At 38.3% G+C, this 26,739-nt stretch overlaps 5 protein-coding genes and 2 non-coding genes across 7 annotated transcripts in view; 2 read left to right on the top strand and 5 right to left on the bottom strand.

Moving 5' to 3' along the window:
• Window positions 1-3,719: 3,719 nt before the first annotated feature.
• Window positions 3,720-5,052, top strand: LOC148733659 (uncharacterized). Its single transcript, XM_088758706.1, has one exon. It carries the CDS (start codon window positions 3,925-3,927, stop codon window positions 4,510-4,512), a length of 588 nt encoding a protein of 195 aa, XP_088614832.1. The 5' UTR covers window positions 3,720-3,924; the 3' UTR covers window positions 4,513-5,052.
• LOC111346145 (adenosine receptor A3-like) lies at window positions 4,155-8,127 on the bottom strand. The gene is made up of 2 exons (XM_022953453.2): window positions 7,965-8,127; window positions 4,155-6,826 (listed from the first exon to the last, which is right to left on the bottom strand). Exon 2 carries the CDS (start codon window positions 6,640-6,642, stop codon window positions 5,728-5,730), a length of 915 nt encoding a protein of 304 aa, XP_022809188.1. The 5' UTR covers window positions 6,643-6,826; window positions 7,965-8,127; the 3' UTR covers window positions 4,155-5,727.
• A 6,279-nt stretch (window positions 8,128-14,406) lies between these two features.
• Window positions 14,407-16,372, bottom strand: LOC148733658 (melanocyte-stimulating hormone receptor-like). The gene has a single exon (XM_088759058.1). It carries the CDS (start codon window positions 16,352-16,354, stop codon window positions 15,425-15,427), a length of 930 nt encoding a protein of 309 aa, XP_088615184.1. The 5' UTR covers window positions 16,355-16,372; the 3' UTR covers window positions 14,407-15,424.
• Window positions 16,373-17,265: 893 nt separating this feature from the next.
• Trnat-ggu (transfer RNA threonine (anticodon GGU)) lies at window positions 17,266-17,338 on the bottom strand. The gene has a single exon. It is a non-coding gene; the product is annotated as a tRNA-Thr (tRNA).
• A 10-nt stretch (window positions 17,339-17,348) lies between these two features.
• On the bottom strand, window positions 17,349-17,421 carry Trnat-ggu (transfer RNA threonine (anticodon GGU)). The gene has a single exon. It is a non-coding gene; the product is annotated as a tRNA-Thr (tRNA).
• Window positions 17,422-20,734: 3,313 nt separating this feature from the next.
• On the top strand, window positions 20,735-22,004 carry LOC148733656 (uncharacterized). The gene is made up of 4 exons (XM_088758810.1): window positions 20,735-20,829; window positions 21,056-21,183; window positions 21,471-21,547; window positions 21,829-22,004. The coding sequence occupies exons 2-4, from the start codon at window positions 21,082-21,084 to the stop codon at window positions 21,977-21,979; spliced, it is 330 nt and encodes a 109-aa protein (XP_088614936.1). The 5' UTR covers window positions 20,735-20,829; window positions 21,056-21,081; the 3' UTR covers window positions 21,980-22,004.
• A 4,519-nt stretch (window positions 22,005-26,523) lies between these two features.
• The window catches only part of LOC148733654 (adenosine receptor A2a-like), a 9,977-nt gene continuing 9,761 nt past the window's right edge, over window positions 26,524-26,739 (bottom strand). The window contains exon 3 of the mRNA XM_088758572.1: window positions 26,524-26,739. This exon is cut by the window's right edge and continues 1,440 nt beyond it. The gene's annotated coding sequence lies outside the window, so the exon portion shown is untranslated.

Raw genomic sequence — 26,739 nt, 5'->3', positions numbered from 1 at the left:
AACTTTTGTTTATTGACAAATGTAGTTTGGGGAAAACAAAAAGTTGGGTGCGAGCGGTTGTGGCTTTGGAGGCCGACTTTGGAAATAATGATATCGATGCCTGTGTTGCGTCGGAAACTCATTTGAAAAACGAGGTGCCAGATACGGTAGCTAATATCTCGGGTTATAATATCTTCAGAAGGGATAGGAATTGGTCTGGATGCGATTCAAGGAATAAGGGAGGTATTGCTATATATAAAAGGAGTAATCTTTCAGTTATTGATGTTTATCATTCTAATTTATACGAGTCCTGACTGTGTTGCTGCCAAGTGGGAATTGCATACTTTTATCTGGTCTTTATCACCCCCCGAAAACAACATACCAGGAATGCGATTTAATTGATTATCTTCTTAATTTCTTTGACACAATGCTGGACAAACACCCAAACGTTGCTATTGTTTGTGGTGGCGATCTTAATCACCTGGGTCTCCCGAGACTTAAACGCATTACAGGTTGGACCGCTTTAGTGGATTTTCCAACACGAGGGGATTCATTTTTGGATAATTGTTTTACAAATAGGACAGATCTCTTCGGCAAAGCTTTTTCTATAGAGATGCTAATTAAGACGGATCAACCTGGATTTATGGTTCCAGGGGGCAAGAAACTCAAGCCTATTCGTCAGAAACGGCAATTTAGGGATTGTCGTGAGCATAGAAAGCGAGCTCTTTACCTTGCTCCCGCATCGGAATGCTGGGATGATGTTTTGGAGGCGGGTAACATCGAAACATCTTTGAACATCTTAGAATTGAAGATCCTGTCAAATATTAACTGGTGCATGCCTTTACAAACGGTTTCCCTTTCGTCCCGTGATCCAAGATGGATGACAACTCTAGTTAAATACATGCTACGTAGCAAGTCTCGCATCTCTGTTTTACGCATTAATAAGCATAGGGAACTTAGTAGGAGGGTGTTAGAGGTTATTGGCGAAAACAGAGAGTTGCTTCTGGAGGGCAAAATGGGGAGCAGAGAATGGTGGAAAAACGTAGACTTGATATCTCAACGCCGGCGATCCACAAACGTTTCACTGTATAGAGAGACCGCTCAAGATTTGAACGAGTATTTCGGTAACCTGTGTACGGATGGCGATTAAGTTGAGCCCGCGTTACTTGAAATTGGTCCTGAAGTGAAAGTCCCGGAAATTAGTGAAAGATATGTATGGAACTCACTGAGTACTCTAAAGAAGACTGCAACTGGTCCTGACCAAATTTCGTATTGGGTGTGGAAACACCAGGCAGAGATCTTCACTCCCATTATTACTAAGCTATAGAATTTGTCTCTCGCTACGCATCAGTGGCCTAGATCGTGGAAAAGGGCAAATATCAACCCATTGCCAAAAGTTGATGTTCCAGCGAAAAGAGGGGACTTTTGAAGGATCAACGTAACCCCTGCCATAGCAAGAGCCCTGGAAAAGGCAGTCTATAAGATTCACGCTCAAAAACCGGTAGAAGAACAGCTCCTGGATAGTCAATTCGTGTATAGAGAAGGAGGGAGCTGCACAGATGCTCTACTACTTATCCAGAATAAGATCTGCAAGTTTCTTGATGATCCTAAGTGTAAGGCAGTGCGGATGTTCGCGATGGATTTCAGTAAGGCCTTTGACTTTGTGAGCCATCAACTCCTTGCTGAGAAACTTAAGAGTCTATCACTTAACCCGTATATTATAAACTGGCGGTTGGGTTTTTTGCAAGATAGAAAACAAAGAGTCATTTTCGGGAATCTTGTTTGTAATTGGAAAACAGTTAACAAGGGCACAACCCAGGGTAGTGTTTCAGGACCTTATCTGTTCAATATATTTCTTAACGATCTGGAAATTAAATTAGGAAACGAGACACTTGGTTTCAAATACGCTGATGACTGTACGATTATTGCTCCGGTATATAATGACATAGATCACTCTGTAGACTTAAGAGGCCTCTGTAGACTTAAGGACCTTATCTGTTCAATATATTTCTTAACGATCTGGAAATTAAATTAGGAGACGAGACACTTGGTTTCAAATACGCTGATGACTGTACGATTATTACTCCGGTATATAATGATATAGATCACTCTGTAGACTTAAGAGGCCGTGACTGTATATATCGAGAATTGCTGGCCAGGCTAAAAAAATCAAAAATTCTGATAATTTGCCTGGAAAACCCCTTTAGGGAGATATATTAAAAAAAATATTTCAAAGTTTGAAAAATAAAATGTGTCCGAGGAAATGGGGAAAAACGAAAATTCGGGTTTTTACCTAATTAATTTTACAAAAAATATAGTAAAATTGAGCAACTTTAGCGTGCTAGTACTAAAGGAGGATGTTTCCCAAGAAATCGGGGATGTTTTTACTTCAAAGTATAATTAATGTAACTTTTATATGTGGCATTTTAAGGAGCTTTGGTTTAATTTTAAAATTCACATGATTTTTTAACTAAGTGCTGTCAAATGCTTGTTGCAAAAAGCGAAAAATCGACCAGCTTCAAACCTTCAAAACGTGTCTTGCTATGTGTGGCATCATGTCAAACTACATGCTGGCACAAAGTTTGGTCCTTATACTAAAATAATATGTAATAAAAAATTTGGGTAATTCAGAAACGTGCCGGCAAAACATAAAGCTTTGCGACACACTGTGGCCAGAGGTCACGAATTTGCATGATGTAAATCAGTTGTAGAAATTGTACTGCCTAACGGTTCTAGTGTAGGAAGGGCTCTTTTGACGGCTTCAACATACAATGTACAAGAATAATGACCAGTATCTAATAGCGTTTAACTCGTATAAATTATAAATTTCCAGACTGCAACACGGTATAATTGTTACCGTGACATAAGTCCTTTTTATCAATTTTTGTGACAGAAATGTGGCCCTTTTTCCGAAAAAGATAAGAGTAAATAGCATAAAAAATAGTTGGGCTGTTATCTTAGGTGAAAAACTACACAGCAGAAGCTGAGGTGTTACGTGACTTTGTTTACTCGCACAACATTTTTCAAGATATGCAAGATATTTCAAAAGAAATATAGTTATCGCAGTTGCAGAAAACGTAGCTATTCAACTAAGAATAATGTCGATAATACACACTTAGTCAACAGAAATGGTGAAATATACAGCGGCCCTTATCTATAGTTAGGTGTAGGTAGTGCTGTTGAAATAGCGAGTCAACAATAACAAAGTCTTCTGCAATTCAAATTAACAAAAAATTTCGTATCTACACATCAATTTACAGCTCTCTTCAGCAATGTCTATGGATTTTTTATTATATAATTTCGTATCATTTCCATATCAAATCATTGTTTTAACCATCTTTGACTATCTTGTTTACTTCGTAGCTCTCAAGTACGATTGTATTTTTTCGGCACTTTTCTGAATTACCCAAATTTTTTATTTCATATTATTTTAGTATAAGGACCAAAATTTGTGCCTGCATGCATTTTGACATGATTTCTCACATACCAAGACGCGTTTTGAAGGCTTGAAGTTGCTCGAATTTTCGCTTTTTGCAACAAGTGTTTGAGAGTACTTTGTTAAAAAATCTTGTAATTTTTAAAATTAAACCAAAGCTCCTAAAAGTGCCATAAATAAAAATCAAATGAATTATATTTTCAAGTGAAAACATCCCCGATTTCTTACGAAACATCCTCCTTCAGTACTAGCACACAAAAGTTGCTCAATTTTACTGTATTTTTTGCATAATTAATTAGGTAAAAACCCGAATTTTCGTTTTTCCCCATTTTCTCGGAAACATTTGATTTTTCAGACTTTGAAATATTTTTTTCTAATATATCTCCCTAGAAGGGTTTTCCAGGAAAATTATCAGAATTTTCGATTTTTCAACTTGGCCAGCGATTCTCGATATTTACAATCATGGGCTCTTAATAAATCAGTTTTTACTTTGGGCAGGCCAAAATAGAATGACTTCAAATTCTACTAAATGTAAAGAGCTTATTATGTATAAAAAAGGTCACACTGCTGAGGCCTACAAAAGTATTTTTGGCATACCTCAGACTAGTACATTAACCATTCTAGGCCTCACGTTTCAGCCGAACTGCAAATTCAGTACTCACCTAAAAGAAAAGTTAGGTAAAGCTAATAAATGTTTATACGTTATCAGATGCCTCCGCAAAGAAGGATATAGCCGAGCAGAAGTCGATGTTTTATTTAATTCCATTGTCCTACCTAATATTACTTATGCTCTACCTGTGTATGGGGCCTCTGAGTCAGAGCTAACTATAGCCCAGCAGTTTTCAAATCGTTGTTTTAAACGTAGCTACATATCTAAGAAATTAGTGATAGGTGACTTACTTGATGTGCAAGATCACAAAATTTGTAGCAAGGTTTTTACTATCCTTAGCCACCCTCTTAGAGCCTACTTTCCTGAAACCAAGACTACGAGATATAATCTAAGAAATAAATCCCCTGTAATGCCCGCCATTCGCACGAACCGTTTTAAGAATACCTTTTTTAATAGAATTGTTTTTAAGTACAATGTAGCTTTGTAAAAGTCTACCTCTTGTATTCGATTTTCGTATTTGTCTCTATGTATATATTTATCTTATTTAGAGATACACCTAAGCTCATTTACATCCTTTTTTAAGGAACATAAGATATGTAATTTTATCTTTTGAACAATAAAGACACACTAAGAGTAACTCAGATCAATTAATCGTTTAAAAAGTCTGTCTTTCCTCCTTTCACATAATTTCCGATACGAACTCCTTTGACTCAAGAAATTTGTTTACAAAACTTTTCATTTCATTTAAGAATCGATGCTTTTTATTGGCCGTTGTTTATATTCACATACAGTGGAACCTCGATTCAACGATGAGCCTAGGGAGTGGGGAAATTGGTTAGTTACATCGAGTGTTCGTGATATCGAGGTTTTGTGGCATACATTATACTGTAACTTTACCCGGACTGAAGCAGAAGTATCGTTCTTTATACCGAGGACTTTGTTATATAGAGGTTCGTTAAATCGAAGTTCCACTGTAATAAGTAAATATTTGAAGATTTGAAACCATCATTACCTTTGAAAAAAAGAAATTTCACAACGAAAAGTTAAAAACCCGTGAAAAAGTGCTGCTTGAGGTTGTTCAAACTAATACTGAGATCAAGAGCTTCTTTTTGTGTTGTTTGGATAAGAGATCGAAAACTATGAATAAGGGATCTTCTATAATAACTTGCACTTAAGGATTTTTTCCGGTCCAATGTAGCTCTATGCACCTGTTGGACATTATCATAAATAACACATTGAAATAAATATAAACAATGCATGGAAAACCTTTGCTCACTTTGGAATCATAACTTAATCGAACGTAGTTACTGTCCTTCTATTCAACTTATCCCGGAGACACTACCACGACTACCAGCAGATTCGCATACTTGCTAGACATGAGAACGTTTCTGAGTGTGAAGATCTAATTTTCAAATTCGATTGATTCAAGGCATTTAGTCAATGTAGCTCACCATCGTAAATTAATTTGCATTTCAGTTTCTTTAAGATAAGCTCGCCATTGGATGTAAAATTAAGGTGTTCGAATTTTTCAAATAATAAATAAAATAATAATTAATGAACTTGGCAAATGCCCAGCTCAACTAACAGAACTTTCTGTAGCTTAGTGGTAAGGCTTCAGAGATTCAATTCCAGTTTGTTTAAATACCTTCGCAAGAAGGATAATATTTTATACCCATTGTACATTTCTAACTTTCCTCATCAGCTACGATATGTCGACGTTTCTTTGAAAGCTGCTTCTGACAAATTGTCGAATCTCGCGATATCTCCAGCAATACACAAGTGGATTTAAAGACGAATTGAGGAGAACCATGAACCCAGACATGTTGTAAGCCACTTGGAACGATGTGTTTGAGTGATCAATCATCAAAAGAATACTTGATAATAACCCTGGAAGATAGCAAGCGATAAAAACGACATACACGCATAAGGTATTCATAGCTGACTTCTTCTCTCTAGATATTTGCGCAACATTTTGGTCTTGAACCTGGCACTGAGTTTGAATTTGATTCTGATGATATCGAACGACTCTGTATAGATAAAAATATGCCACGGATGTGATAGCTAATCCCAATACTTCGGTTATAACAGCGATCAAGTCAGAAAGGTCTGACAGTGAAATGAAAGCTAGTGCCACAAAAGCTGCTGCAATCCATAGAAGAGCCAAAGCAATTCCCACTCGTTTTGGCGTTACAAGCTCTTGATATCTCAGATGTAAATAAATAGCGAGGAGTCTGTCCAGTGCAATGGCAGCGATGGTCATGAAAGATGCTCCTGCCACCAATAACGTAACGAACATTTGAATCGTCAGGACAGAAGGACACAGGAACTGACTGATCCCCTTATTCAACTCCAAAGCAATCATTGTGCCATACATGGGTTGTAAAAACAATCCCACTGCAAGGTCAGAGACAGCAAGACTTAGAAGAAGCTTCTTAAAAGACGCGGGTAGTGATGTGACTCTCGATATGGCTCGAATTGCAAGGACATTTCCAACAATTGCCACCGGAGAAAAGGCGAAGTAAAATACACAAAGCGAGAACGTAAATTTACGATGTAGAGAGACAACGTTGAGAGCATCGTTAAGTCGCCTTTCGCAAAATTCTTCAAATACGCTCATGCTTCAACTACCCTGCTTAACACTCAATTTTGTTACTTATAACTCGTCAAGGCTGCTATGGCTGTTATTATCGTCGTGAGAAAATGCTTTATTAGCAACCAATCGTTCAGTTAAAGCAGCTGGCATCCAGGGAACAAACAAGGCAAACCCCACGCGAAATATATTTCAATCTCATCTAGGACAGCTGGAAAAAAACGCAACAATTGTCCACACTCAGAAATTAATCAACATCTCAACAAGTATCTTCTGAAATAAAACCCACAATATCTCGTTATAAAGTGTATAAAATGGACTTCTAAAGAAAATATGAATTTAATCATCGAAGCCCAGGACTTTCCTGAAAAAGTAAAAGTCAAAAAAAGTAAGAAATATTGTAAAACTTGTGGCAAAAGTCACTTATCCTCATAAGTGTAGGTTACTGAAGAATATATGATAAAAGAAGTTAATTATTAACATGCAAACAACCTTTCATGAAAATCTGAAAGCAAAAGAATGAATAATAACTTTTTCACGAATTTTTACGTGCGCCCATGTCATTCAAAAGAAATTAACCTAAAAAACGCAACAATTGTCCGCACCCAGTTTTTAATTAATACCTCAACATATATTTACAATCCTGACTTCAGTCTGGTCTGCGAGCTACCCATCCTCTAATAGATTACCCGCGTAACAGGGTAAAAGTCACGTATCCTCATATGAATAGGTTAGTGAAGATTTTTTGATAAAAAAATTTAAGTATTAACATTTAAGCAAAATTTCCTTAAAATCTGAAAGCAAAAGAAGAAATGATAAATTTCTCATTAGTTTTTACGTGCGCCCATGTCATTCAAAAGAAATTAGCCAAAAAAAAAATTTTGGCAGGAAATTCAGCTTTATAATAGGAGAGTGGACCCTGATATGTTACAAAGTGAATGAATTTGTAAATCTCACTAATTAGGGTCCAAATGTCAAGATTTTTGGGGTAAATTTTGGATACCTGAAGATTTGGAGGTTTTAGATGTTGGAAGGTCTGAAATTGCCAATGAATCGCACGTAACCGACGCAACCAAAAAGCGCATTTCCATCGTAACAGATGATATCTATCGCACTAGGCATCCAATTTCGCTTGTTCACTGGCTTGAATCGCATCGCATCCGATCGCTAAAAACATGCTCTTAGCGTACATAACTGATTTTTAGAGTCCCAAAGATCAATTTATAATCGAACTTTAAAGAACTGCACGGGAAATCACAAAAGGACAACCCGAGGCGAACAAGTTCGCCTTTCAACACCACATGTTCGATGGCGACCATTTCGCAATGGCCATCATTGACTCGGCTCACCTCGATCCCTCACTCTCATTCTCTCGCTGCCGGTCCAGATCACTTTCTTCTGCACTATCCAGCCCATCAGCGGAGTTTTCATCATTACAGATCTTCTCTAACACCCTTTTCAGTGGAGACAAAGCTCACACGCGCGTTCGACGGTGAAACTTGAAATTTTCAATAAGCGTTGTGTCACTTATATTCAAATGTAGCACACCAAACTGTACGTGATTCGTTCAGCACTTCAACGTCACACTACGCGTCTTATGGAAAACCTCATTAACACCTGGTAATATGAAGAGACTGTTTTTAAGTCTTGCCTTCTCCGACTTAGCCGTGGGAGTTCTTATTCAACCAGCCTCTGCTGTTATTCTCGCTGCGGCGCTGAGCAAGGTGAAAAATGAAAGCAATAACTTGGATATTTTCTGTCCGCATCTTTTAACGGCAAAGATGTACACTTTATATTTCCTGGTGGCAGCGTCGTTTTTCACGATTGCCGCCATCGCGTTGGACAGATTTACACGCCGATTTCTTGCATTTAAGATATAACCAACTTGTAACAGATATACGCGCGCGAATAGGTTTGGTACTAATATGGTTTATGAGTGGACTTGCAACTTTATCTTGTATGAAACTTCCCAAAAATAACGGGATCGTGGCTGTAGCCTGCAACAATACGGGACTTCTTGGGATGGCCATAACATACATCCATCTCTATAAAGTCGTTAAATATAACAAAAATCAGATAAATTGCCAAACACAAGCTGGCATGATTGTAAAAAATTAGCAGCTGCGAAGGAGAAAAAGTCCGCCTTAAATGCTCTTTATGATGATGATGATGATAAACTTTATTCATATGTCAATGTATTTAGCTGACACTAATTGAGGACACAACGTAAATGAATAACCTAATTAACGATAAGAAATAAGCTATAGATTATATAACCTAAGAGGTACAAATTACGCACGCGGGCCAATTGTTGCCATTTATCAGTTCGGTAAGATCCTTACGCCTAATATGTAACTTAAACCTAGAAAGGCTACTAATTTCAGTGATGTTTTTTTTTTTTAGTTTGATACATAAAAATGGTCCAAGATACCTAGGAGAGTGTTTACCATACAATACAGAATTAAACCTAGTAATATAAAAATTTTAATTTCTAAAATCATATTTACAAGACTTAGGACTAAAAATGTCACAAATAAAATCAGGAACTAGTCTATATTTAACAACTATTCGCCGAAGGCGAGGTGAATATCGTCGAATAATCCCCGAGACGAAGTCCAGCGGATTATTCGACAATATTCACCGAACCTGAGGCGAATAATTGTTTTAGTATAATTTCAGAGCTGAACAACAAAGAAATTTCTAAAATCATAACATTTTAGTAACATTTATTAACATTTTATTTTAACATTTTATATGAACCGCGCGGAACGGTTTATATAGCGTCATATGAGGAATCGCTCGACCAATCAGATTGCTGGGAACTCTTTGCTCAGCTCTGAAATTATACTAATTAACCTTAAACATAAGTATAACTATGTCTTGCAATCTCCTATTAAGAAGGCTAGGTAGTTTAGCACGATCTAATAAGTTCATGTACGTTTCTGAATGTGAATTATAAACTATCCTTAGTGCTCGCTCTTGAATTCTTTCAACTTTCCTTGTATCCGACGCCCTACAGAAATGCCATATGAGATGATAATAGGTGAGATATGGCATAATAGCAGTTTTATATAGCAATAGTTTAGTCTCCGTAGTAACCAAGTTTCTCAGCCTGGCTAGATTGCCCACCCTTTGACTGGCCTTCTTGAATAATTCGATAATATGTTTGCTAAGACTTAGATTCTCGTCTTATGTTTTTGTTATATTTCTGTTGTGCGATCTCCCGCATTTGATCAGTCGTGTTCTTCTAGCAATTTTTAAGGTACACTCCTCAACAGTAACAGCCTACTACAATACAGGCACTTTGGTCATCTTCAATTCGTCTTTGAATCCTGTTATTTACTATTGGCGATATCGCGAAATTCGCCTTCTTGTAAAAAAGTTGCTGTAAGGCAAATTTTTGCATAAATGATCATGCAAGAAAGCCTGAGAGTATTTCTGATGGATCATCGAGGATAGCTAACCACACAAACAGGACTGACTGGCATTAAATAGTAACTCCTATATTAGTTTGTAATAAACCCGTGAAGTGCTGACTCATCTCTTCACGGGTTTATTACGAACTAACATAATGACCAGCTCCCAGTTGGCTTGTTAGCTCAGTTGGTAGAGCACTGCACCAGCATCTCAGAGGTCATGGGTTTGAGTCCCGTAGAGGCCTGATTGTTTTACAGGCCTCATTTTCACTATTGCTTAAGTAGTGTTCGTTACTGCGAGGATCGCTCTTATACTCGTTCTTTAACCGCAGTTCAAATAAATGACTTTCAGATATTCACAAACGTTGACTTATAAAATCTCATAGCATATCAATTGTTGAGGCGATATTAGGCCTTTATAGATTATGCTGGTAAGAGTAGCATATTATGCTAGTAGCATTGCTTATTATTCTCTTTCTTCCAAATTATGCCTTTTATTTAAAATTATGCTCTTTGAATAAATTGCAAATAAGTCCAAAAAATACATTTTTTAATTAGAAGCCGTTGGTCTACAAGAAAGAAACGAAACAAATCCACAATGAAATTCAAATAAACATGTGGTTAATGTTAACCGGGGCTCAGACCGTTTCAGACGTCGCTCAGTGATTCACGGTGAACTACAAATACTACTACTTGAACTAAAACTTAAAACATCGAATAACGTCACCAAGTGCTTGGGAGTAGAGATGAACAATGATCAAATTGTAGAATCAAAAATGATCCGATAATTATCAAAATATGCGAATTATGCTAGCATTGCTACTAGGCAGAAATTATGCCAGTTTGCCGAAATTATGCCAGAAATTATGCTAGCATAATCCATAAAGGCCTAGGCGATATCTTCTGTTATAAAAACTAATCTATAGTCGTCCTTACAACGGAATTAACAGGAATAGGGAATATACCTATTTTTGCATTCGCATTCTTTCGAACATTTTAGTCGCCATAACGCTCTCGTGTTAAGCTTATCAATTTTATTCCTTTTTTCCTTCGCCTATTCAGGCGAAGGAATTAACTCCTCTAAAACCGCCTTCCGGTTAGTTCAATGGAGAGAGCGCTGGACTGCTGGGCGGGAGGTCCAGGGTTCAAGCCCCGGCCGGACCAACACTCAAGGTCTTAAAATAATTGAGAAGAATATGCTACCTTTCTATAACATCAAGAAATGGTTAGATGTTCTAGTCTTCTCGGATAGGGACGAATAAATGGAGGTCCCGTCTCCTGCAGGGTTAAGGGTAGGAGACGTTAATTTCTCACGCACGATATTACTGTGCGATGGATGTCCTCCCCTGAGGTGGGATGGGTGGGATTTATTGGGTGGACTACTCGAATGGTTCGCATATGTTCCGTTCTAGTCCTACCCTACTGCGGTAATGCAGTGAAAATGGTTAGAAAAAAGAAAACTTCTTTGACACGTTAGGCGACAAACGAGAAAAACTGAAAGCTGAAGTTGAAATTAAAGCTTTGGGCTTCCACGCAAGTCTGAGCAAACAGAGATTCGAATTTATTCATTAAGTATTGCTAAATACACAATTTCACGAGAAAATGTCTTTTGTACATAAATGCGGCTCAATGTTGCAATCTCTGAGCATGGCCTAACCGAAACATTTCTCTTCGGGTTGTTTTCACGATTCTACGAAGCTCGCGAAATCGCCAGCAGATAACAGCCGGGTTTAAAGAGGAATTTAGTAGAACTAGGAAGAGTGAAACTTGATAGGCTACTAAAAACGAAGTTCGAAGGCTGTCCACCATCAACAAAATGGTGCAGCACAAATATGGAAAGTAACAGATGACAAAGACACCATAGACAGCCATGGCATTTATGGCTGATTTCTTCTCTTGGTGCGTTGTGTGTGCTCGCACCTGATCGGTCGGTTGAGGCTGGACACGAATTCGATTCTGATGATATCTTACAGCTTTGTAAATGCGAATATATGCCACAGTTGCTACCAGAAAACCGACAAATTGAAGACTCTCTGACACTCTGTTATTGTTCTTTGGAAGTGTTACGAAGATCGTAGCGCAAATAGCACTAGTTAGCCATATGGACCACAAAGCTATGTGAATCTTCCTCGAGATCACTAGTTCTTGATATCGCAGATGGAGTAAAACAGCAAGAAGTCTATCGATGGCGATGGCAAGGACATTCAGGAATGATGCACAACCCAGGAGAAATAGAAAGAAATAACTTATGGTCATCGCTTGCGGGCATAGGAGGTCAAAATGTTTTTGGCCATCCATTCCGGAACTTGTCGTCAACATAACTCCAATTACTGCACAAAACATTGGTTGCCCCAAAAAGCCCATAGCAACGTCCGAAGAGGCGAGACTAAGCAATATTTTTTTCATAGTAGCTGGCATCGACGAGGCTTTCCTTAAAGCTCGAATCACCAGGACATTTACCAGGGCTGCGGTGATCGAAAAAGTTAAGTTTACAATACAGAACAGTGTGAGAAAGGTTCGATGCAATTGAAAGAGCTTTTCATATTCTGCTAACTTCTGGGCACAGAAATTGTAAACCATTTCAAACTCTTATGAATCAAATATCGCTTAGTTGCAGCTGATCGAATTTGCCTTAAGGGCAGTCTAGCAAAATCTGTCAAGTGAAACTACGGGAGAAATAAAGACAAAAATTTTGGGCAGAATCTGCCTAACCTCTCAAGTGCAGCCTGGAGCAGTCACTTGAATTTTACAACAGTTTAATTCATTCGATCGTCGGATGAAAAAAAAAACATACTCGTTAGCAATAACCATAGAAATATCAAAAGCGTCATTCGTGATAAGCAGTTGTTTAGCTGCAAAGCCAAATGCCATTGGCTAGAAAAAGCACTGTTTTAAGTTTTGGTGCTTTTTGAATAAAGACGTCCTTAGCTGCATTGAATTTATTGAAAAGACAGTTACTAAGAACAACAGTTAGAAACATTTTCACAACAATGGAAATTGTACAGATAACCATTTTTGTATTGAAAGATGAGAAATTATGGGATTCAAATGGGAATGATGATTTTTCTGTCCATTGAACACACAGGTGTTCTTCAAAAAGACATATTAAAAGCTCCGCGGGCTTTTACGGTTTCTTGATATACGATGAAAGAAAAACTATTAATTCACAAGCAAATTACAATTTTAAAATAATTTTTTTAATTGACGTCTACCTCTGAATTCACTCCTGTGGGCACTTTTAATTATGAAACCGTGTTCCGACTTTAAATGACGGTCGGGTGACATTTTTAAACTTGTTTTATTTTTTCAATTACGTACGGATATGGTTACTAATCGTTTTCTAACGTGAAGCAAAAATTTATTATCAGATCATTCTTGATTTCTCACCCTCCCCACACTGAAAAATCGTTCTTGCTGTTTAGACAATCAATGAAAACATGAGCCATAACCCTGATTCCATGCGAATGTTTCAGGGGATCGAACGTTGATCATTCTAGGGAGGACATGATTGCCGCTCTTTCAATTATCTAAACGTTGGTGGGTTTCTAAACTGCAGCTGCAAAACGCAATTATTCATGCGCATATCTCATTTCTAAATACGGCAGCGACATAAAAGCCTATTTCGGGCTCTTCTTCTTGAAGCCTGAAAAAGAGAGTTGCTTTTGTCTCTTTTAGAGGTTATTTAGGTTCAGTTAAAAAAAAAATATATATATATACATATATATTTATTTATTTATTGGAGGAGATGCTTTAGCTGGCTGTATAGTGCTCAATACATAAAGTAGAGCATAAATAGTAATTTAAAAATCAACAACGAAACAAAGTTTCCGTGGCTCGTAGTTTCATGCTTGTGTGATTGCGAAAGCATGAAACTACGAGTCACGGAAACTTTGCTTCGTTGTTGATTTTACTATTTCTGTATATAGATATAGATATAGCTCTTTGGCATACAAAGCTTTGCTTTCATGTCCAAATTGAGCACTCTATCTAGGATGAGTCATTGCCGTTGCAATTGCGCATGCTCGCTGGTTTACTCTAGTTTGAGCACTCTGGCATGGCTTAGACGATACCACAAAGGTTGGGTCGTTTGGGGTGACCGTCTCGGTTCTCCCCCATCCTAGCATTAGCACTGCACTGATGAGGCCCAGAAGGCCGAAACAGTACTGTCTGCAGTTAGTTATATATATATATATATATATATATATATATATATAGATATATACATGGTATAATTAAGAAATCGTAAGGGGACAAAGGAGAAAATCATTTTCCTTGAGCAAAGTGGCCTTATGGGAAACAACGAGCATGTGTGACATGTGCAAGTAAACAGTTACATAACAACCATATCCGTTTTACAAAAGTTCTTTTTTAGAAGTTCTGTTAGTCTCAATATTTTATTGTCCTGTGCTTTATATACATAGCCGTTCTTCATTTCTAAACTTGATTTTCAATTGCCAGCGTTACATGTCAACCTACGATTATCCATAAATAACTTTAGTGTTATTGAAATATCCGAAGCTTCTTCTATTTTCCCTTTATTATCTCCTGATTATAATCGAACTTGAGGAATTAGTGCGCCCGGGCCCTAATTCGGGCTTCAAACCACTCATACTTGCGAAATAAAGACCGATAAATATAAAGTTTGCGCTGACATGCTGTCTTCGCAAGTGAGAGAAGTGTTTCATTTCCTCACCATGACGTCACACTCAGTTTGATCCCACGGTTTTACGACCGCAAAAGCGGGAAAAAGGGAATTTCAAATCGAATTTTCTCGTAAATAGCAAGAAGTTATCAAAAATAAATGCCGAAACTTTATCTCACTCCTCTAAAGATAACAAGAGATGAATGCAAAAAAAATAATAACTATAATAATAACATAAAATTACAATTTTAGGCTTCATTTCCCTTTTTAAAAGTGTATTTAGATGCACTTCGCAACAGGATCCCGTTATTGGTATTTTCATTGATATTTGTCTAATATAACGTTTTGGCGCCTTTTAATTTGTAAAATCAACGGACATTTTGTCAGAAACTTTGACATTTAATCGTATCTCGCTGCTGGGGGAAACCATATTTGTTAACCGGATTTGTTATAAGTCATACCCAGCTTGAGAAACCAGTCATTCAGGGAACGAAATTGTCGAAATAAACCATTTATTAATTAAAATCAATTTAGAAACGCTAGAAAAGGGTTTAGTAGTGATGGCTCTTGCAAGAAATTTCGAAAACCGACAGCGCGGTATCACAATTAGTTTAGATCAGCTGCTCTTTCAGTTTTGTCATATTGTTATTATCTCGTGTCCAGACGTCAGATGTCTCTTTGTTTTCAAGCCGATCGTCTTTTAATGAACACTAAGGTGTTTTTTATTATTTTGTTACCGCTGCTGCTGAATTTAAACAGTCGAACTGATGCGTAGAATCTTTTTCAGTGTTCCCTTCAAATGTTTGCGAATTTCCTTGTATCGCCAGCAGTAAACCAAGGGATTAAGAGATGAATTAAGAAAAATTACGAATATGGTAACACGATTAGCTACTTTAAAAAAAGAACCAAAGTTATCGGCTAATAGCGCAATTGCACAACATAATTTTGGAACGTAGCAAACAAGAAAGAGAACATAAACAAGAGCAGCATTGACAAACGACTTCTTTTGACGAAGCTGCTCTGTTGTTTTGCCTTTTTCCAGCACACATTGTCTTGGCATCTTATTTTGATGATATTTCACAACTCTAAAAAGATAAATGAAAATTGCCGTTGAGACAAGCAGTCCGTATAGCTCAATAGTCACAACCACAATAAGATGGCGAAGAACTGTAATGTAAACAGCAGCAGAAATGCCACTCGTAAGCCACAACACGACCAAAACTGTAGTTACGCGGTTAGATGTGACCAAATCATGATATCGCAAATGGAGGTAAATGGTAAGAAATCGATCCAAAGCCATGGTGATTATGGTAAAAAATGATGCTGAAGCCAGCAGAAACGCAGAGAAATGATAAATTGTCAAAATGATGGGACAGAAGACATCGAAATTGTGGTTTTCACCTTCTGCCATCTTAAACATCGTAGCGTAGATAACACCGTCTGTTAACTGTGGAATCAAGCCTACGGCAAGATCAGAGAAAGCCAGGTTGATAAACAACTTCCTTAATGTGGATGGTATCGACGAGGCTTTCCACAATGCACTAATGACAAGAAGATTTACAACGAATGCCACGATGGAAAATGTCAAGTTTAAAATGCTAAAGATAAGCCCGAACATGGCATGAGAATGAACGAGTTCTTGGAATTCTTCAAGTTTCTGAGCACAAAAAGAGGAAAACATGTTGAACTCAAAATAAACTTTCTGACTTTATGATCATGAAATATTAAAGAGATCCCTAGAGTATGAATATATATAAAGAAAATTGACAAAATATTTAATTGACTTCCGCAGCTGTTGCTTTACATATTTCATTCTACATAGTCATAGAAACTCCTACTTGTCCACTAATGATGAAGTTTTTCGAGGAAATTCTCGAGACAAAGTATTTGTAAATCCTTGCTTACAAAATAGTAGGCCAGTTCTACTTCTCATTTCGCAGTTCTATTATTTTTGCTTTTGTTTATTTTATAGTGACAACCAAAGGGATAAAAATTAAAAGGGACTAGATTAAAACTTAAACGTTAGAACGAGGAAAAAACAAGCTTAGTCGACTGAACCCCGTACGTAGTATTGAGTGGCGGATCCACACCTCGACGGGGGGCATTTTCGTTTGTCTGTGTTCGCCTTCCGGCTTTTCTTCCCTCTGCGTTTATTTTTTTACCCTAAATAAGGGGAGGGGGTGGGGAGGGAGAGCCCCCCGTGCCCCTTCCCTAGATCCGACACTGGTGTTATCCACATAACAAAATTATATCTGCGAAAGGAAAATTGTCCAAAAAAAAAGAAAAAACAAACTGAACATCATTAATACCAAAATACATTCTAAATTATTAAAGAAGGTATTTACTTTTTGCAGGGTTTATTAGTTATGTTTCAAGTTAAAGACCTTTCATAATGTTAGTGTGAACACCTCCATATCACCGTGCAAGTTATCATTAAACAAAACTTCTTCTAAAAAATCGACACGTTACACTCTCAATGAACATAAAACTGCTAAGAATATATGAAAATCATATATTTGAACTGCGGTTAAAGAAACGCATATGAGAACGATCTTCGTAGTAAGGAGTGGAAAGAAGACCTGAAAAAAATTCAGGCCTGTACGGGATTCGAACCCATGACCTCTGCGATACCGGTGCAGTGCTCTACCAACTGAGCTAACAAGCCAACTGGGAGCAGGCCTGTACGGGATTCGAACCCATGACCTCTGCGATACCGGTGCAGTGCTCTACCAACTGAGCTAACAAGCCAACTGGGAGCAGGCCTGTACGGGATTCGAACCCATGACCTCTGCGATACTGGTTCAGTGCTCTACCAACTGAGCTAACAAGCCAACTGGGAGCAGGCCTGTACGGGATTCGAACCCATGACCTCTGCGATACTGGTTCAGTGCTCTACCAACTGAGCTAACATGCCAACTTGGAAGTAGTCATTATGGTGGTTCGTTATAAATTTTTTTCAGGTCTTATTTTCACTACTGCTCATCAAGTAGTGCTCCTTAATGCGAAGATCGTTCTCATATGCGAACATAAAACTTCAATTAAACAGCGAATCTTGCCAGCTGTACATAAGACTTCTATAATTGTCATTCATCGCTGGAGAGGCGCGAAGACACGACAAAATGTCAAATTCTTATTTTTATCCATCTAATCCCGTATTTTACAGTTTGTTAACGATTCATTGAACTGGGGTTAGGTGATTTTGGCGGGAAAGCGGGAATGATTATCAGAGGCAGACAGGAAAAGACGTCTTTGTCAAAGATAAAAAAAAAACTTTTAAACAATGTAGCTGAGAAGATAATTCTTATTAGCCAGGCTTCAAGCAAGCAAAGTAGATAAGTTGGCATGTTTTCGAAATCTGCACCTCGAGGTTTCGCTCGAAAATGAGGGGAAGAGTCTGAATAATATTCGTTCATGATGCTAAAAATAATAATGATAAAAAAAGATATCTTGGTAAAGTCTACGGTTCTTTTCTAATTTGCATTGTTGATTTTTGCACAAAATGAAAATTGGAGGCTATCGGTTTTACTAGCAGCGAATGGGAAAATTGAAAATTGAAAAGGCAAAGGCAAGTGATTACCAAATTTTCTTTTGCCGCTCAGATACCACAGGCAGGCGTACTTATTTATTTTTATTGTGTTTGTGAAATAAGGGAAACGTGGTCTAACATTGTAGATGTTTTGAAAGAACTCGTATTGACTTAGCGTTGACTTCCCTATGAAAAATATTCTATAAACCGAAATGAAATCACAATTTTTCCCGAAGAAATTCTTAACTTTTCAGTGGGTGCAAAAACAAGAAAAGCAAAAAGAAAAATCTCGTTTCCAAAGAGCTACATGCAATCCAATGCGTTGATTTGATCTGAGGATGAAGTGCCGTTTTGATGTTATAACAGAATGATGAATTGTTTCGGAAGGTAACCGTTATTTTTTTTCTTAACTGAAACATGCCATATTTTTTTGTGAAAAGAATTTCTTAAAAGGTGGTTCCTTTGCCATTTAGAGGTTAAGATACAAAGACGCAATTTTGGCGTACTAAGGACTTGGCGATCATGACGCTGATATTTGTTCTTAGCAAACAGGAAGACATTCAAAAACAATTATTTACGTCTGGGATCTTTGAAAGAGCGAAATAGCCACTCGGAACTCTTTGAGTAGCAATGGTAAGGCGAGCTTATTACCCGGGAGAATGTTCCATTTTGTAACTGCCAAGAAAAAAGAATTAAACAAACAAACGCATGGAAGACTTCCAGCAAAAACCGCACGAGTTTCATTGCATTATCATTTCTTACCGCGCTCTCCAGGTTCCCAAAAATTTTTATCATGCTCAGAATAATTTTAGCGAGTCTAACTTTTGGTCGAGCCATCGAGGGTCGAGGGTCTTATGTCGAGGTCGAGGGTCCCTTTTTGTTTTTTTTCTTTTTCGCAGCCCATGTCCTTAGTCGAGGGTCCCTTTCTTCTTTTTCTTGGCAATAGAAAATACGAGTTGACGTTGTTACGAAATCAATGCAAACTAGTTTTGTTAAAATAAATTGACTTGAGTTTAAATGCGATCTTGAACGTCACGTCCAAAATTCATACCAGAAATGATAACGAAAAAAATTCCCGCATTTCGAAATTTTCAAAGAGGAGTTTACCCCTGATGAGATGCAAGTTCCATCAGCAATTGCAATGGTTACTGATGGAAAATAACATCACGAGCCACAGGTAAACGGAAGTTCAAATATTCGAAAAGGCTGGTTGCTATGGAGTGACGTCATAAACCGGATAAGTTTCCATCATCGCCTTGACAGCCTTTTTCGATAATTGCTCGCAGTAATCTGAGTAGTTGCTTGAATTTGTACAATCTCTGTTCCTGCTGGGTACAATGAAGCCTTTTGTTTATTAGGGTCTGGATCGGCCTATTGACATTTGGAGATTGGATTTCATATCAATATGCGTAAGCAAAAGCGGGAATGTTTATTTTCCCGCGGTCGAGTGCAGTTATGGATCCCTTCAAACTTCGAAGGGTTGAATTGCTTCATTCTCCTCCAGATGAGTCAAGGAAATGGTTTATCTTAAATTTCAAGAAATGTGGCATAAGAGTCAGCAAGTTTTTTGAAGTAGCCTGTTAGTGGCACATTTTCCAAGCGTTTTGTACGGTCCAGCTTTAAAAAATGGCGGAAGCTTGGATGGCCGATATGTTCAGAACAACAAAGTGGCCATCGCCTCTCTATTTGGAGTTGTTTCTAGCATCTTCCGGCAGAAATTCGAAGAAGGAGAAGTGGTGAGATATTTTTGGTTGATCGATAAAATAAATTCGCCTAAAATCAAAACGGAGACTAGCAAGACTCGACCAAGCGATGACTTTTGCGAGGAGCTGAAAGCTGTTCGTGATGCCTCCGCAGTTATTCGAATTGGAAAACGATCGACTCAGAAGGCCGACCTCGATCAAGCGCTGGGTCAGCTAGAATTCCTATTAGAGGAAATAAAAGAATTAGGTAAGTAAGACCAGCATCAGAGTTAAAATTGAGGAGAAGGTCGCCGCGAGGATATGTGGACATCGATCAAATGTATATCGTAGCTGTCAGGTCCACAGTCCTGAGGTGGGGCGAAAGCTCAACGACATCCTTGACAAAACTAAAATTAACAGCAGCAGCCTACTGCAAGCGTTGGAAACAATACTGGGGGACAGTAACCGTCAGTTTTTGCAATCTCTCAGAGTACCAGACTGGACCCTGCTGTTTTTCAAACTGCAGTCGAGGATCCTCGATCAAGAAAAGCTTGGCAAACGTTACTTAGCATTTCCAAGCTAAGACGAACCGGGGTAAGTCATAACGTTTATATTTTTATTAAGATTGGAAAAAGTGAGTTTGCTGTCTTATGTTTTGTTGTGAATGCTGGTTTTACGGTGTAACAGAACTCATCTCTGCGTGGCAGGAAAATCACATAATTGGCTGAGTTTGATTTTACGCTGAGCCTCTAAGTCTTCCAGCTATGATCACTTTTTATGGCTATTTTAGGAGAAATTTCGGGTTTGTTTCCTTGATAGGGTCTTGACAGTATTATAATTTATTTCATTTCTATTTTTCTACGATAAAAGATTTAAAGCGCCAGAGGGATGCCATTGAGAAAACTGGAATAGTAGTTAATGGAAGATGCTTTAAAGTTAAATTTCCAGGTTATTTGTGTGTGCCAATCTTGACTCTTTACATTTTTTTTATCTTATTATTTTTTATTTTTGCAATGTTTTTATGTTACATGTCTGGCTATGTGATATTAATTATTGAATCCATTTTATGCTTGGCAGTGTTAGAAAATATTTGGGAAAGTATAACATTTGAGATCTTTGGTGTAGCTATTTTAACTTCAACTTCTTGTTATCTTCTTGTCTTTTTTCATGACAGTTACTCTTGATTACAAAACACTGATAATGCTGCTCAAGCAAAGAGTTGGTGATGCCAAAAAAAATATCAATGAACTTTGCAAGCAAGGAGTGGACACAGAGTGCTGTTTATTCTGCAAAGTTATTAAGGTAGGTTATACCTGCAATGCTAAATGACATGCATCATAGCGGAATTATACAATAACACAAAACATATTCAGCCTACCGGTATTTGTTATGCAATTTATTTATAATCAATTAGTGAGAGCTTTCTTGGCTTTCTTGACTTTACAGAAAGGCAGACGAAAGGTGTCCATAAAAGTGAACATATTTTATCTGTGGTGAACAGTGATTATATATCTACCATTAGTAGTGAACATTATATGACTTTAGCTCAGTTAATTCATTATTGAGTGATACATGCAATTTATTTGTAGGAATGTGCCTCTCCTGATGTTCCTTTTGGGGAAGCCTTTGCTGAGTGTTTCCTAAAAAGCAAAGCAAATATTGGGGGGTAGGTACAACTCTGCATTTCTGCATTGACATGCATAAAAAGTTCCAGCTTGCAGTATGGTATTTCACTTTCTATTGGAATACATGTCTTTAAATCTCACTTGGGATACTTAGTTTGATGGACAGTTGGTATACTGCCGGCCGACAGTTGGCCAACAGTTGGCCGACAGACTTTTAGGGGAGCTGTTCTTCACTTTTACCCAGTTACCAGCAAAAATATGGTAAGCTTGGATTATAAAGGTGGAAACTAAATTCACTGTTTTTTTTTTCTGTCTGTTTCAGATGGAAGGGGTTAAGAGATGACTTGCTCTTTCCCCTTGAAGAGGAGCCATGTGATGTTAATTTATGTGCTCTGCCTGCAGTGTATAACATTTTAATTTTTAAATTCTGTGCACCCATTGTAGTAAGGCATAGTCAACATTGTATCATTTAAAAAAATCTATTTTCTTGAAGTCTTATCATGTAACAATATTATTTTCTTTAGTGTTGCCTGGTCACTTCTGAGATATATATTTATTTGTCATATTTCTAAGATTTATATGGCATTCAGCGTAATGCCTGAGAGCTTCTGGGATATAGCAAACTTAGTTTTTCATTCACTGTTAATAGAGGGAAATTATGTCTTTCCTTTCTGGTTTACCCAGGCTGAAGTCCTTCATTCAGAGTAATGCCTGAGCACTTCTGGGATATATAACATACCTTGCTTTTCATTCATGGTCAATATAGGGAAGTGTTTTCTATCCTTTCTGGTTCACACAAGCTGAAGTCCAGGCATTCAGAGTATTACCAGAGCACTTCTGGGATTTATAACATACTTAGCTTTTCATTCATTGTCAATATAGGGAAGCGTTGTCTATCCTTTCTGGTTCACCCAAGCTGAAGTCCTGGCATTCAGTGTAATGCCTGAGCGCTTCTGGGATATATAACATACATAGCTTTTCATTCATGGTCAATATAGGGAAGTGTTGTCTATCCTTTCTGGTTCACCCAGGCTGAAGTCCTGGCATTCAGTGTAATGCCTGAGCGCTTCTGGGATATATAACATACATAGCTTTTCATTCATGGTCAATATACGGAAGTGTTGTCTATCCTTTCTGGTTCACCCAGGGTGAAGTCCTGGCTTTCAGTGTAATGCCTGAGCGCTTCTGGGATATACAACATACTTAGCTTTTCATTCATGGTCAATATAGGGAACTGTTGTCTATCCTTTCTGGTTCACCCAGGCTGAAGTCCTGGCATTCAGTGTAATGCCTGAGCGCTTCTGGGATATACAACATACTTAGCTTTTCATTCATTGTCAATATAGGGAAGTGTTGTCTATCCTTTCTGGTTCACCCAGGCTGAAGTCCTGGCATTCAGAGTAATGCCTAAGCACTTCTGGGATATATAACATACTGAACTTTTTATTCATGGTCAATATAGGGAAGTGTTGTCTATCCTTTCTGGTTCACCCAGGCTGAAGTCCTGGCATTCAGTGTAATGCCTGAGTGCTTCTGGGATATACAACATACTTAGCTTTTCATTCATGGTCAATATAGGGAAGTGTTGTCTATCCTTTCTGGTTCACCCAGGCTGAAGTCCTGGCATTCAGTGTAATGCCTGAGCGCTTCTGGGATATATAACTTACATAGCCTTTTATTCATGGTCAATATAGGGAAGTGTTGTCTATCCTTTCTGGTTCACCCAGGCTGAAGTCCTGGCATTCACTGTAATGCCTGAGCACTTCTGGGATATATAACAAAGTTTTACATAGCTTTTCATTCATGGTCAATATAGGGAAGAGTTGTCTATCCTTTCTCGTTCACCCAGGCTGAAGTCCTGGCATTCAGAGTAATGCCTAAGCACTTCTGGGATATATAACATACTGAACTTTTTATTCATGGTCAATATAGGGAAGTGTTGTCTATCCTTTCTGGTTCACCCAGGCTGAAGTCCTGGCATTCAGAAAAATGCCTGAGTGCTTCTGGGATATACAACATACTTTTCATTCATGGTCAATATAGGGAAGTGTTGTCTATCCTTTCTGGTTCACCCAGGCTGAAGTCCTGGCATTCAGTGTAATGCCTGAGCGCTTCTGGGATATATAACTTACATAGCCTTTTATTCATGGTCAATATAGGGAAGTGTTGTCTATCCTTTCTGGTTCACCCAGGCTGAAGTCCTGGCATTGACTGTAATGCCTGAGCACTTCTGGGATATATAACAAAGTTTTACATAGCTTTTCATTCATGGTCAATATAGGGAAGAGTTGTCTATCCTTTCTGGTTCACCCAGGCTGAAGTCCTGGCATTCAGTGTAATGCCTGAGCGCTTCTGGGATATATAACATACTTAGCTTTTCATTCATGATCTGTATAGGGAAGTGTTGTCTATCCTTTCTGGTTCACCCAGGCTGAAGTCCTGGCATTCAGTGTAATACCTGAGCACTTCTGGGATATACAACATACTGAGCTTTTTATGCATGGTCAATATAGGGAAGTGTTGTCTATCCTTTCTGGTTCACCCAGGCTGAAGTCCTGGCATTCAGAGTAATGCCTGAGCGCTTCTGGGATATATAACATACTTAGCTCTTCATTCATGGTCAATACAGGGAAGTGTTGTCTATCGTTTCTGGTTCACCCAGGCTGAAGTCCTGGCATTGACTGTAATGCCTGAGCACTTCTGGGATATATAACAAAGTTTTACATAGCTTTTCATTCATTGTCAATATAGGGAAGAGTTGTCTATCCTTTCTGGTTCACCCAGGCTGAAGTCCTGGCATTCAGTGTAATGCCTGAGCGCTTCTGGGATATATAACATACTTAGCTTTTCATTCATGATCAATATAGGGAAGTGTTGTCTATCCTTTCTGGTTCACTCAGGCTGAAGTCCTGGCATTCAGTGTAATGCCTGAGCACTTCTGGGATATACAACATACTGAGCTTTTTATTCATGGTCAATACAGGGAAGTGTTTTCCAGCCTTTCTGGCTCACCCAGGCTGAAGTCCTGGCATTCAGAGTAATGCCTGAGCGCTTCTGGGATATATAACATACTTAGCTTTTCATTCATGGTCCATATAGGGAAGTGTTGTCTATCCTTTCTGGTCCACCCATATTGAAGTCCTGGCATTCAGTGTAATGCCTGAACGCTTCTGGGATATACAACATACTTAGCTTTTCATTCATGGTCAATATACGGAAGTGTTGTGTATCCTTTCTGGTTCACCCAGGCTGAAGTCCTGGCATTCAGTGTAATGCCTGAGCGCTTCTGGGATATACAAGATACTCTAAGTTTTTTTAATCATGGTCAATACGGGGAAGTGTTGTTTATCTTTTCTGGTTCACCCAGGCTGAACGGAAGTTCTGCTATTCACAGTAATCCCCTAGTGCTTCTGGGATACCTAACATTCTTATTTTCTTTGACATTCACAGGTTAATCTAGGGAAGTGTTGTCTATCGGCCTTACTGGTTCACCAAGGCTGAAGTCCTGGCATTCAGTTTAATGCCTGAGTGCTTCTGAGATATTTGACTTACTTAGCTTTTCATTCATGGTTAATATAGTGAAGTATTGTCTATCCTTTCTGGTTCACCCAGGCTGAAGTTCTGGCATTCAGAGTAATGCCTGAGGTTTTCTGGGATATGTTATGTGAAGAAATTCTTGTGACGCAAACCTTTCTGTTATTTGAGCTCTTCACTTATATCTACAGCAGAGCGACAGGAATCAATAGTCATTTGAGACAAAAATTTGAAAAACAGCTTCATTTACTGTTAAAAGTCGCCCTGCAAACCGCGACGGGAAGAGAACATCAAAACAAAAAAAATCCTGCCAAAAAAACTCAATAAATAACACAAGGCAAAACACTGCTGGTACATTTCTTTGCGAAGCTAGATCGTGAAATCTCTGATGCGACGTTTTTGTAGGACGTAAACACACGACGACGATTGATTTCCTGACAAACTGGGTAATATGAGATAATATAAAGTATGAAACAACACGAAGTAACGCGCACAGCCTCAAGTCATCGATATACCGTATTTCCTTGAATAAGTGCCCACCCCTCGGCCATTTAAACTTGTAACTCTGAACAAGCGCGACACCGGAACCCTTTCTTTTTCAGCTTTCGTAACATTTTAAACTTTTACTACCTTAGATGAATATGTTGGGAGAGATTCTTGCTTTAAGAGTTATATTACGCCGATTTATTACCTTTCCTTTTTATATGGCTGGCTTCGCAAGCGGTGCAAGATGCAGCGAATTCTGTGAGCTGATTGGCTATTAACCCTTGCTTATTTTTCGTTTTCTGCGGTGGCCAGCGTTGCAGCCATTTTGTCTTTGTGTAACCTGCAGGCAAGCTCTCGCTTGGCTCTTAACGCTTGGCTCAGGTTTGAGTCTTACTGCTTGGTCAATAACGCATTACTGGATCTACCGCGCTCTATGTTAATTTCCAAACCACCCTAGCGCACAGCGCTTGACTCAGTGTTTAAAGTTGGTTTTTCGAAAAAAGTCAACGTCCCACCCCTCTCAAGAAGCTTTTAGAATATAAAAATTCAAGGACTTTCCAAGGATTGGTTAAATTCATTGGGGTACTTGCCCTGAAATTAACGGACTTGCAAGACAGTACGAACTCTGTTAAAGTTCAAGGGAGTTCAAACTTGTTCGTAACGTGTCATTAAACGAAAGTTGGTCTTTATCTGTTTAAAAGCTTTGTCAGCTTGTTCAACATCTATCTTGATTTGAAAACAATTATTACTACCCCTGGTCTCTGTTTATTCACGATTTTAATCATCGTTGCGGAGGAGGTAGCGCAAAAAGATTTTCAACACCAGTGCGTTAATCACATCGTACCTATATTGTCTGTAATCTCTCGCAACTATCTAGAGGATTCCGGCACCAATATAGGTCATCTGAAGGCCAGTGACAAAGAATCTTATGAGTATTGCATGAATATAGTTTAAAAAAACTGGAACAGTGTGTAAACTATAAATGCGACATAAAATATCAGTGAGAAAAAGCCGCCATGTATTGTGGACTCTGCGTTAAACAGCAAAAGAAATTATAGGTTGTAACACGCCGAGTTTATTCCCAATAACTGGTACCCGGATGCTCAAAAATTACAGCACCAAGCGTCAGCTGTCAAAGATTCCGAACACAGCGGAAAAAAAGTCGTCAGTTCTGGAATTTACTTTGTTTCCGATCCGAAAACAAAAATCTGGT

The sequence above is a fragment of the Stylophora pistillata genome, chromosome 4 (assembly GCF_964205215.1).
Source record: "Stylophora pistillata chromosome 4, jaStyPist1.2, whole genome shotgun sequence".
Taxonomy (NCBI): domain Eukaryota; kingdom Metazoa; phylum Cnidaria; class Anthozoa; order Scleractinia; family Pocilloporidae; genus Stylophora; species Stylophora pistillata.
Note: the sequence above shows the minus strand (reverse complement) of the source record. Positions and strands in the feature narration are given on the sequence as shown.